The 12,099-nt window shown below is 47.9% G+C and overlaps 1 protein-coding gene across 2 annotated transcripts; it reads left to right on the top strand.

The window, feature by feature from the left end:
- The first annotated feature begins 1,920 nt into the window (after positions 1–1,920).
- Positions 1,921–11,625, top strand: LOC111147897 (gamma-glutamyl carboxylase). Of its 2 annotated transcripts, XM_022504160.1 has the most exons (15): positions 1,921–2,021; positions 2,418–2,588; positions 3,964–4,122; positions 4,448–4,613; positions 6,122–6,200; positions 6,646–6,752; positions 7,591–7,754; positions 8,077–8,342; positions 8,491–8,622; positions 9,005–9,156; positions 9,584–9,753; positions 9,969–10,099; positions 10,391–10,538; positions 10,698–10,893; positions 11,335–11,625. In XM_022504160.1, the coding sequence occupies exons 1-15, from the start codon at positions 1,979–1,981 to the stop codon at positions 11,525–11,527; spliced, it is 2,277 nt and encodes a 758-aa protein (XP_022359868.1). In that variant the 5' UTR covers positions 1,921–1,978; the 3' UTR covers positions 11,528–11,625. The 2 variants fall into 2 exon arrangements, with proteins under 2 accessions (XP_022359868.1, XP_022359869.1); XM_022504161.1 differs by lacking the exon at positions 2,418–2,588 and having other exon boundaries at positions 1,979–2,021.
- Positions 11,626–12,099: the final 474 nt, after the last annotated feature.

Genomic DNA, 12,099 nt, shown 5'->3' with positions numbered 1-12,099 from the left:
TGTTCCTCGAAAGGAAACAATAGACAGTATTTGTTGCCAATGAATAAATTTGAACTTTCAAATGAAAATTAGAATTTTGGAAAACTTGTATCTGCCACTGTGAGCTTGGCAGCTTCCCAACATTTAAGAGACTCTGCATTTAGAAGAGCAGCATAACTCACCAAACCAATGTTTTCCAAATGACTATATGCATGATTTTGTAAAAGGTCCAAAGTGGGAGATGTACCAATGATTTCAATGTGACAGAGCATGCAGTTCATTGAGATGGTTTCAGATTCTACATTTTTAAAATATTTTATTTATTTATTTAACAGAGAGAGACAGAGAGATCACAAGTAGGCAGAGAGGCAGGTAGAGAGAGGGGGAAGCAGGCTCCCCACTGAGCAGAGAGCCCAAAGTGGGGCTCGATCCCAGGACCCTGAGATCATGACCTGAGCTGAAGGCACAGGTTTAACCCACTGAGCCACCCAGGTGCCCCTCAGATTCTACATTTGACTAACCTGTAAAAAACTACCACTTTTAAGTTTAGGTGTGTTATCAAACAAGGATACCCACAATTACCTAAACGTTACCTAAAAATGTTATTAAAATGCTTTTTCCAGGGGCGCCTGGGTGGCACAGTTGTTAAGCAGCTGCCTTCTGTTCAGGTCAGGATCCCAGAGTCCTGGGATCCCAGAGTCCCTGCTTGGCAGGAAGCCTGCTTCTCCCTCTCCCACTGCCCCTGCTTGTATTCCCTCTCTCACTGTGTCTCTCTCTGTCAAAAATAAATAAATAAAATCTTTTAAAAAAAATGAAATAAAATGCTTTTCCTTTTTCCAACTAAGTATCTGTGAGGCCAGATTTCCTTCACATACTTCAATCAGCACCATATCAAATGCAGAAGCAGATATGAGAATCCAGCTGTTTCCAGTTAACCCAGACATTAGATTTGCATATGAAACAATATAGTACTACTTGTGCAATTTTTTTGTGGAAAACAAACTTTTTCCATGTAAGTTATTTATGTAAACGTTTTATTTGTAAACATGGCTTATTATTTTTTTTTAGTGACTCAATATGTATTTTAAACATTTCTCAGTATAAATTTCCAGTACGGTAAATGTGGAAAAATATAACCCACATAAATAAATGCTCTTTAGGGCTCTCAGTAATGTGTTTCAGTGTAAAAGTGTCCTGACACCAAGAAAATGCGAGTACTGCTTTTCTAGGATGCCTTTCTGTGATCCTGCTGGCCAATCCCATGGCAGAAAATTAGATTTTGTAAGTGCGGTTCAAGACTCACCTCTAGGAATCCTCCCTGATCGACTACACTCTACGCGCTGCCCCTATTCTACATCTTCTAAAGCTACATCTACATCTACATCTGCAGCTGTGTCGTTCCGGTTTCCCCAGCTCATTTCAAACCTCTGGCTCTTGGCAGGTACTGGAAGAGAAAATAAAGCAACTCGCACCCTCTCCCTACGCCGGGACAGCCCTTCAGGTGCGTCCTCAACTCGGAGGTCAACGTCTTGGGGAAAAAGTGACATTTGCACCCGCATGCTCACGTCAGGGAGCACCGCAGGAATCCCACAACCTGGAGAGACCTAATGGGGGCGGGGGGGGGGTCAGGGAAGTTGTCAGGACTCTGAGACCTGTTAGGACTGAAAGCGCCAAGGGCTTTGGGACGCTTCATGGTAAGACTGGTCTAGCGGCTGAAGATGGGCGTCTGGGGGAATCCTGGCTCCTCCTCCGTCACCCCGTCCGGCGATACCAGCCGGAACTCCCTCTCCCGCTGCCCCAAGGTTCCTCGCTCCGCCCTTTGCCGCCAAGCAGGGAGCAAGCGACGCCGGCGAGAGATGTTCACGACAGTCCTATCTAGCGCTTTCCGGCCGGCCGCACGCGTGCTGATGTGTCGGGGAGGCGGGGCTTAGGGAAGTGAGTCCTCCCGTCGCTACCTGCTAGTTTATCAGCGCTTTGGCCGTCTTGCCTCTGCGGAGCCATGGCGGTGTCTGCCCGGTCCGCGCGGGTCCAGCCGGACTCACGTAGGCTCAGAGTCCTCCCATGCGGCGGAGGGAGAGAGGGGCTCTGTCTCAGAGGGGTGGGGGTGGTAGGACTGCCCTGAGGGACCCCGGGAAAGGGGTTTCTGTTTGGAAGGGGCTTGTAGAGAGAGGTTGCAGTATGCGGCTTTGGGGTGATGGTGACACTCGGGGCACTTTGCGGTTAGGGGGCTATAGTCTGAGAGAGGTTCTGGCACATTGGGAGATCCAGAAGGATCTGGCACTGCGAGGATGTTTCTAGTAGTCAGAAATAAATGGGAGAACCCGGATAGGGAGAAATCCTGGGGCTGTAGGGCTGTGGTTTCTGTGTTTTGGGGAGGAGCCGATTTTAAAGCACTTCCGCCCCCACACCTGCAGATACACTTTTCTGTTTGCTTGCAGGTAAAATACAGAAAGACAAGGCTGGACAGTCTTCAGGGCTGAGCCAGAGCAGCGGAATGGGGAAACTCTTGGGGTTTGAGTGCACAGATGTTTCCAGCTGGGGAAGGCTGGTGACCCTGCTGAATCGACCAACGGATCCTGCCAGCCTGGCTGTCTTCCGTTTTCTCTTTGGTAAATGGGGTTTCTGGAGCGACTAGTGTGATGATGGGTGGGAGAATAACCATCGTCCCTTGCGCACTTCTTGGTTACTTACTAGTGACTTGCCTCCCTTTTCTTCAGAGCTGAAGATACTGATTTCCTGGAAGGCATCTTTGTGGAGTTTAGGATCAAAACCGCCTTTGTCTCCTCTGATTAGGGATTGGAGGGCAGAAATGCTTTGATCTGAGGCCATAGGAAATACAGAGGCAGATGACCAGAGACCCATCTTGCTTGTGGCATGAAGTTGCCCAGTAACTATACTCAGGACCAGACCTCAGAGAAATAGCAGGGTGACAGGGCTGACATTTTGGCTGTGACTCCCTAATCCAGAGTTTCCTTACTCATAGGCCACAGCATGTATGCTGGGAATGGGTTACAAATGTGCTAAGATATTAATTCTCTTAGCCCAGTCTCAACTGGTGGCAGTTTTGCTCTCTGGCGGACATTTGGCAAGGACTGTAGACATTTTTATTTGTCACAACTTGGGGGAAGGGGAATAGGTAGCTACTGGTATTTACTTAAGAGCCAGGGATGCTGTTGAGTGACCAATGGTGCACAGGATAGCCCCTCCCAGCAAATAATTAACCAGCCCAAAATGTGAGTAGTCCTGAGGTTGAGAAACCCTGCCTTAACTGGAACTGGCCTCCTGACCTGAGTAGCCCCTTCTGTTTGCTCTAGTGTGGTAAGCCAAATACTGTTTTCTGGGTGTGCTAAGAAGTGAAAAGTTAAGACGCACCATCCTAGAGCACTTTTTATGGCCTCAGAGGACAGAAGTTAATAACTCAAGGTTACCTGAACAGCCTTTATAGCATTTTGTACACTTCTCTTATTTAATCCTCATTGTAACCCTGTAAAATTCATTTTAAGGATTTTTATTTATTTGAGAGAGAGACCGAAAGAGACAGCGCACACAAGCAGGGGGAGGGGCCAAGGGAGAGGGAGAAGCAGGTTTCCGGCTGAGCAGAGAGCCTGATGCAGGGCTCTATCCCAGGACTCTTGGATCATGACCTGAGCCAAAGGCAGACACTTAACCAGCTGAGCCATCCAGGCACCTCCTGTAACCCTGTAAGATATTATGAGTCCCTTTCTCAAATAGGGAAGGAGGAATTGGCTCAGGGAGGTGCAGTGACTATCTGAGATCACATAGCTGGCATAATGCCTAGCACAGAGCAGACACTCAGTAATTATTGTTGAATAATGAATAAATGAATGAATGAATTCATTTGTTGAAGGAATGAATAAATGGCAGAGCCAGGGTTAGGTAAAAAGTCTGACCCTGGAGCTGGGTGCTGTGTTCCACTGTTTCCTTTGCTGAGGCCTAAGGGTGCCTCCTCGACTGCCTTCCCAGGGCTGATGATGGTGTTGGACATTCCCCAAGAGCGGGGGCTCAGCTCTCTGGACCGAAGATACCTGGATGGGCTGGACGTGTGCCGCTTCCCTTTGCTGGACGCCCTGCAGCCACTACCACTTGACTGGATGTATCTTGTCTATACCATCATGTTTCTGGGTGAGGGAAAGTATGGGAGAGATGGGAGTATTGACTAGCCTCCCTAAACCACAGAAATACAAAGCATGCCAGTGAATGACCAAAGTCTTGGGTTCATTATTTCACTTCTGCTGTGACTCCTAATATCATCCCGCTCCCTGTGTGTCATCTGAGCTGTTACCCCATGAGTCTTTTTAAAATGCTAAAATAACATTTGATTTTTCATTTGGCTTTGTGATTATAAAATGTCCAATGACTTTTCTTAATCCCACCCACAGCCTGTCCTGGGGGAACTGGGCCTCTGGTGACCCTTTGACCTCTTGATCCTCTCCCCCACAAATCCTAGGGGCACTGGGCATGATGCTGGGCCTGTGCTACCGGATAAGCTGTGTGTTATTCCTGCTACCATACTGGTATGTGTTTCTCCTGGACAAGACGTCATGGAACAACCACTCCTATCTGTATGGTTTGTTGGCCTTTCAGCTGACATTTGTGGATGCAAACCGCTACTGGTATGATTCTAAGGGAAAGGGGAAAAGGGTTGGCTGGGTCAGGTTGGTTACCAGTGGTAGGGGTCCGGTGAGGTCCTAGAATTTGCCCCAGCAAGCGTATTTTCAACCATGCTTTGCAAAGTGTGGTTACAGGGTCACACTTTGGTCCAGATGAATTTGGGAAGGGGAGGGGGTCAGTGAGGTTGGGGCACGTGGGATGACAAAAAGCAAAATGGCTCCATTCCCACCCCTTCACTCTTTCCATATCTCCCCAGGTGCCTTGATCTATCCACTTCCTGTAATCCACTTAGAGAGAAGAAGAGAAGACTAAAGCCAGACATAGATGTTTTCAGATACTTCAAGGGTGGTCATGTGGAAGAGGGAGCAGACTTTCTCTGTGTGAGACCAGAGGGGCAGAGTTAGAGCCAAGAGTAGAAGTTGCTGTGAGGCAGAGTCATGTCAGAAGGAGAGGGCCCACCAGGGCTGCTCAGCAGTGCTGTCCTGGGAGGAGGTAACCCTCCCCCACCTCTGGCTTAGGTGACCATCTCTCAGGGGAGGTGGTGAAGGGATTTGGAGACAGGGTGGCAGGGTAGATGACCTCTAGGGATTCTCCCCATTAAGCAAATAGGAGATGCCAGTAAATGGGTATTGGGAAAAAAATCTCAGACGATGCCTTTGTTAGTGACTTATCAGCCATTAATTATACCTAGACATACCCCTTTGTAAACCTTTAAACTCATTCAGATGCACAGGTCTGATCATATAAAATTAAGAGGCAGTTTTGACAGAATGTTCATGAAAAGTTCCATTTTTGTAATTTTACGCAGTTTGAAAAAATACTTATCCCTTACTCAGGGCTATCCCCATGGCCAGGCACTGTACTAAACACTTTACATTTTTCCTCATTACAGTGCCATGAGGCTTTTAACCACAAGTTAAAAGCACAGTTGTGCTTTTAAGCACAAGCTGCCCCTTCCTAACCTCTCTGCTCATTCATTGTCTTCTTGAAACCTGCTTTGCTTCTGTCTCCCCAGAATACATCTCGTTTTAATATCTTGGGTTTATTGCTTCTCTCCCAAGTTACCCTCCAGCACTAGTTACTGACATCTAGGTCTCTGAGATGTCAGTTTGGTTTGGATATTGAGATTTTTTTTTTTCTTAAATGTACTATATAGTTACATACACCTTTAACTTTTCAAACACTCCCTCAAATTCATTCTTTTTCAAATTCAGTCATATTATGAAGCATTGTAATCCTTTTCCTGATTTGGTCCGTTAAGACAGACTAGTCGACTCACTAATTAATGCTAACCACTGAACCATGTGTTCTAATGCACTAGTAGTATTGCTAATATGACTGAAAATAATCACTGTTAAATTTGCTCCTATACTTCTAAAGAGCCTCAGAAGATCCCAGAGGACCAGAGAGGATAGGGGAGATGGCCTGGGATAGATAATTACACTTAAAAAGAAAGGTGGAAATGTGTGGGATTAAGAAGCTCTCCTTAACCTTACTACCCTTGGTGTAGGTCTGTGGACGGCCTGCTGAATGCCCGCAAGCGGAATGCCCACGTGCCCCTTTGGAACTATGCTGTGCTGCGTGGCCAGGTATAGGATTTTAGGAAAGCGGGGTCGGGGGGTGTTCTTCCACAGCCATTGTCAGCATGACCATCCTGCTGCCAGGCTACGCTGTACTCTGCCTCCCTGGAGCTTCCCTTTTTTTTTCCCTTTGGCTGGAAAGCAAGGCTGACTCTTGAGTTTTCCAGTCCCCTAGTCTCTGGGTTCTCTTACCTCGTTGTGGAAAGCACAGAGCTTTGTCCCTGCTAGCTGAGCGTCCTTATGAGAGATCTAGGCTTCATGACTCCCCTTGGGACCCAATACTGTGCCTGACATTGGTAGAATGTCCATACGAGTGAAGATCTCAGATGAGTAAATGGAGTGAATGTAATCTTCTTTAGGGCCTGAGCTCAGATCAGAACTTAGGTCATTTTAGACCTGCAGAAAATCAGGTTCTTTTTTATTTGAACCTTCGCTTTGCATTTTGTGTTTGCAGATCTTCATTGTGTACTTCATCGCGGGTGTGAAAAAGCTGGACGCAGACTGGGTGGAAGGCTACTCCATGGAATATCTGTCCCGGCACTGGCTCTTCAGTCCCTTCAAGTGAGTGGCAGGCAGAGCAGGCGTCTCCTTGCGGCAGTGGTGCACAGCGGGTGACTCGCCTCCCTCGGGGCTGCAGGAATGGCTGCTGTTCCTGCTTTGCCTTAATTTGCCATGTGCTTTCCTCTGTCCGCTCATCTTTCTCTTCAGCAGCAGTCAAAGTCAGTGATACCAAAACATCTAGGTCTTACCTGCCCCTGGGAGACGTATGGTAGGGGCAAGAACAAAAGGAAAAAACTAAAAACTGAAAGAATCAGAATAAGGTGACCTGGTGCATGAGTCCGAGCTCCCAGCTCACCAGGACTCCTCGGCCAGTGGACTTAGCAGATGGACAGTCCCTGCCCTGACAAAACCATTGTTGCCACCTTTTAGAAAACTCTCGATTTCTCCCTTCCTCCCATTTTTTCTTTCCTCGCTTTTTACTCTGTTCTTTTTCCTCTTGCCTGTTATTTCCCAGTTTCAAACGTTTGATTTTATTATATTAATCGGGCATTCACCTTTATAGTTTCTTCTCCTTTATATCCTCTGTGGAGAATCTACCACCCCCACCCCTCCCCACCACCACCGGATGCCCTCACTTCTCCATCAGATTTGCCCTAGGAAATCTGCCCTTGGTTAGCACATAGGGTACATTGAAAAAATTTGAACACCTAAAGGGTATGGAAATAAAAGGGGGTTGGAGGCTCTACCACAGGGTGTCTTTATGTAGAGTTCTACCCGCCTGCTAGGGTACTTCCTTTGGCAAGGACAGGGTGAGCAGAGGCACATTTGCTGTGAATGTGCTGTAAATGCTGGCTTCTCCAGTGCGCTGGTGGCTGACCTCTGTCTCCGGTGTCTGCAGACTAGTATTGTCCGAGGAGATGACCAGTCTACTGGTAGTGCACTGGTGCGGACTGCTGCTCGACCTCTCAGCTGGTTTCCTGCTCTTTTTTGATGCCTCAAGGTCCATCGGCCTCCTCTTCGTGTCCTACTTCCACTGCATGAATTCCCAGCTTTTCAGCATTGGTCAGTACCTGTGGTCTGGTAGGAGGTGGGAAGCCACCGGTGTGCGGGGAGCAGGAGACGGCGATGGCCACGGGAGCTACACTGAGTCAGATGCAGTCACTGACATGGCAGTAAACGGGAGGAAAGGACTGGGGCCTCTGGGCTTAGCTTGTATGTTGCAGAGTAAGGCATCTCGGGGAAATAAGACCGCTTGAGTTACGAACTGCTTTCATCACAGGTGGAATACTGGGGAGAGGCTTCTGAAAGGAGAGGGCTTGAGGGGTTTACCCATGTTCCCCCCAGCCAAACTCCTGAAACACTTATTGCCTCCCTCCTTTTCTAGGTATGTTCCCCTACGTCATGCTGGCCAGCAGCCCTCTCTTCTGCTCCCCTGAGTGGCCCCGGAAACTCGTATCTCGCTTCCCCGAAAGGCTGCAGGAACTACTGCCCCTCAAGGCTACCCCTCAACCCAGTGTGTCCTGCATGTATAAGAGGAGCCGGGCCAAAGGTGGCCAAAAGCCAGGGCTGCGCCATTGGCTGGGTGCTGCCTTCACGCTGTTCTACCTCCTGGAGCAGCTTTTCCTGCCCTACTCCCATTTCCTCACCCAGGTATGTGCGACCTGGGGGTTAGCTAGGGAGGTGGCAGGGGGCACGGCATTAGGGAAAGTGTGGGGCTGGTTTTGCAGCCCCTGTGTTGGTTGAGGATGGGGTTAATAGGAGGACAGCTGGGCTGATCGCCTCTGCCCTGCCTTCTCAGGGCTATAACAACTGGACAAATGGGCTGTATGGCTACTCCTGGGACATGATGGTCCACTCACGCTCCCACCAGCACGTGAAGATCACCTACCGTGACGGCCGCACCGGCGAGCTGGGCTACCTTAACCCTGGGGTGAGACACCTGATGTTGACGACCTCCAGTTCGTCAGAGCTCCCTGGAGCATCAGGGTCTGATTTGGTCCTAAACATAATTGTAAAGTAAAACATAATCTGGGTCCATTCAGCCCTTTTCTGAGGAGCCAGGTTGACCCTTCTTTTGTTGAAATTAAAATAGGGTAGTGCCATTCACTTCTTTGAATTGAAATAAGGTTTAGGAAAGGTAAGTAGTAAAAAGCCCAGCAACGAAAAATTCTCCCCCAAAGACAAGTTCAGGTATTTTTCCCCCCTGGTCGAAACAGGTAACAGGCAGAGATCTCTTAGTGCTGTTGGCGGGTCATGAGCTGGCTGGGAGGTTGATAACGACGAGGTGGGACTAATGTGGGGGTTTGGGGCAGGTATTCACACAGAGCCGGCGATGGAAGGATCACGCAGACATGCTGAAGCAATATGCCACTTGCCTGAGCCACCTGCTTCCCAAGTACAATGTCACTGATCCCCAGATCTACTTTGATATTTGGGTCTCCATCAATGACCGCTTCCAGCAGAGGTGGGCAAGGGGAACAGAGAAGGGGAAAAATGAAGTTTCACTCCTTTTGCCAAGATGAATAGCCCATGTTCCCCAGTGTTGGCTTGCTTGAAAGGCTGTCCTCTGGTGCATGTCCCTGTTCACCTGGTTGTGGGCATAGCTGATTGCTTCCAGCAGGGGGCACCATCAACCAGAAGAAAAGGTAACCTTTTTTTTTTTTTTTTTTTAAAGAAGCTGTTACCGCAATTCTCCTCAGGTGGCCACTAACCCCTTATTCCTCCCCCTTGCTCCAGAATCTCTTGCCTCTTCTCTCTGTGCCCCACAGTGGCACTAATATGCTGACATAAGCCATTTCTTCTATTTGGGAACAGTGATGAAAGGAACAGAACCAGAAATTCTGGTGGGTTGGGGGCTGTGGTCTCCTTAGAACGTGGTTTTCTTTCCTAAGGATTTTTGACCCTCGTGTGGACATCGTGCAGGCCGCCTGGTCCCCCTTCCAACGTACACCTTGGCTGCAGCCACTGTTGATGGACCTGTCTCCCTGGAGGACCAAGTTACAGGAAATCAAGAGCAGCCTGGACAACCACACTGAGGTGGTCTTCATTGCAGATTTTCCAGGTAAGGAGGAAAGCAAAGAAAGCTTTGCTGTCTTTCCCTGTGGCTTTCTTGGCTGGGGACACTGCATGTGGTAGAGGAGGGAGGAGCATTCTTGATGGGAGGAATATTCTTGAAACCTGAGGGGTGGTAGCGGTAAAGGTGTGATGTCTCTGTTCTGGCTGGGAGTGATTTCATCTTCCATAGGATGGGATGGGGAACTCTGTTGCCCCTGGCAGGGCTGCACCTGGAGAATTTTGTGAGTGAAGACCTGGGCAACACTAGCATTCAGCTGCTGCAGGGGGAGGTGACTGTCGAGCTGGTGGCAGAACAGAAGAATCAGACTCTTCAGGAGGGAGAAAAAATGCAGGTATTTTGCTGGAATTAACAATGGCAGAAAAGTTTAGATGAGTGGAGTTAATTTATCAGAGACTTAAAAGTGCAGGCTCCCAAAAAAGCCTCCTTTGCTTTTGATGAGGCTGTGAATAGCCTCATCCAGGATTCTAGAAGTCAGTTCCTTTGGACTCCAAAATGCAATGAGAAGAAAGTGCCTGGGTAAGGGACCAGGGTGGATTGGGGTACAGTGGGGAATGCACAAGGCACATAGGCTGCTGAGGGAAAGGTTAGGGAGTGAAATAATCCATTTCCTCCCCCTTGTCAGTTGCCTGCTGGTGAGTACCATAAGGTTTATACGATATCATCCAGTCCTTCCTGCTACATGTACATCTACGTCAATACTACAGAGCTGGCATTGGAGCAAGACCTGGCATATCTGCAAGAATTAAAGGAGAAGGTAGAGAATGGAACTGGTGAGTATATGAAGATTTGGCTGAGAAAGCACCTGGTTATGAGAAATCAGGGCTGTGAATGAGGGTATAGCCATTAAAGAATGAACTTGAAGCTTCTGACTGGTGAGAGTTCTAAAGGAATAATCTCAGTGATTTCTCTTTTTGCCATCTTCTCGGCAGAAACAGGGCCTCTGCCTCCAGAGCTGCAGCCTCTGCTAGAAGGGGAAGTACAAGGGGGCCCTGAGCCAACACCACTGGTTCAGACCTTTCTTAGACGCCAGCGGAGGCTCCAAGAACTTGAACGCCGGAGAAATACCCCTTTCCATGAGCGGTTCTTCCGCTTCTTGCTGCGGAAGCTCTATATCTTTCGCCGCAGGTGAGTTTTCCACAACAGTACTGGTCGATGTCATCAGATGGTTGTGAGTTGGGTAACTTCTCTGGGGAAGGTAATGGCAGGGTGTGTGTGGGGGGTGGTACTTTCCCAGAAAAGGACAGTCTGGTGCTAAGTATCTTTTTCTTTCTCCATTCTTTCCCTGACTTAATGGAGGAGTCAGTGACCTGTGTCTGGTGGCCTGCTGTCTTGTTCTGCCTCAGCTTATCACCAGACTCTTGTGGGTTATTCCTACCAGATTCTGGAATCCTTTACCAGACCATATAAAGAGTGGGGTGCCCTTCCAGCTGGGATGGGTGGGTCACTGGGGGATATTTTCACTTATGTCTGAATGAGAGATGGTAGGACCAGCTCGCCCTAAGGGCTTTGGCAGGAATTCCTATGTAGAAACACTTTAGACTGGGTGAACTTTTTCCTCTTTTTCAGCTTCCTGATGACTTGTATCTCGCTTCGAAATCTGGTACTAGGCCGCCCTTCCCTGGAGCAGCTGGCCCAAGAGGTGACTTACGCAAACTTGCGACCCTTTGAGCCAGTGGGAGAGTTGAGTCATTCAAACACAGATTCTTCAAATTCTAATCCTCCTGAGCCAAATTCTGACCATGTCCACTCAGAGTTCTGACTTGGGTACAGATGTGGGAGCAAACAGTCATAGGACCATTTAACCTGTGTAGTGGGAATGTGAAGAAATTGATATTTTATACATTTTTTCCTTTGTCTGTAGTTCTTTTTTTTTTTTTTTTTTTTTTTGTCTGTAGTTCTTTTTTAAATTCAGAGAGGATACCTTAGAGGAACCAAGGGAGTGAATCAAGGATAAACTTCATCATATCAAGGTTAAGGGCTAAGAGGGGTTTAAAAGCAATATGAAAATGCCCTTCTAGGATAAAGGGGTAAAAGTCAGGTTTAACGACTGGCTTCTTGGGGAAAGAGATTTAATGTACCATGATGACCTGTTTTCAAGTACTTGTTATATGCTAGGTGCTGTGTGAAGTATTGTGCCTGTGTTACTATATTTAGTTCTCACTAGCCATTAGCCCTATTTGACAGTTGGAGAAAGTGAGGCTTAGAGACAGTATTAATTTGCTCAAAGACAACACTTAGTAAGAGATGTATAGATGGTTTGACTCTCATCTATTTTACTTAAGGTCCCATACCCTGCCTCTTGTAATTTGCAGAATCACTGACAATAATAAT

The sequence above is a fragment of the Enhydra lutris genome, unplaced genomic scaffold, assembly GCF_002288905.1.
Source record: "Enhydra lutris kenyoni isolate GAN:26980312 unplaced genomic scaffold, ASM228890v2 scaffoldscaffold18, whole genome shotgun sequence".
NCBI lineage: Eukaryota > Metazoa > Chordata > Mammalia > Carnivora > Mustelidae > Enhydra > Enhydra lutris.
This window is presented reverse-complemented; position numbering and strand designations above follow the sequence as displayed.

Bases quoted from the DNA above. Each gene is read 5' to 3' on its own strand.
- LOC111147897 (XM_022504160.1), top strand. From the start codon at position 1,979: ATGGCGGTGTCTGCCCGGTCCGCGCGGGTCCAGCCGGACTCAC. The intron at 6,201-6,645 runs GTATAGGATTTT...TTGTGTTTGCAG, and splicing joins ATGCTGTGCTGCGTGGCCAG to ATCTTCATTGTGTACTTCAT. The intron at 9,157-9,583 runs GTGGGCAAGGGG...TTCTTTCCTAAG, and splicing joins AATGACCGCTTCCAGCAGAG to GATTTTTGACCCTCGTGTGG.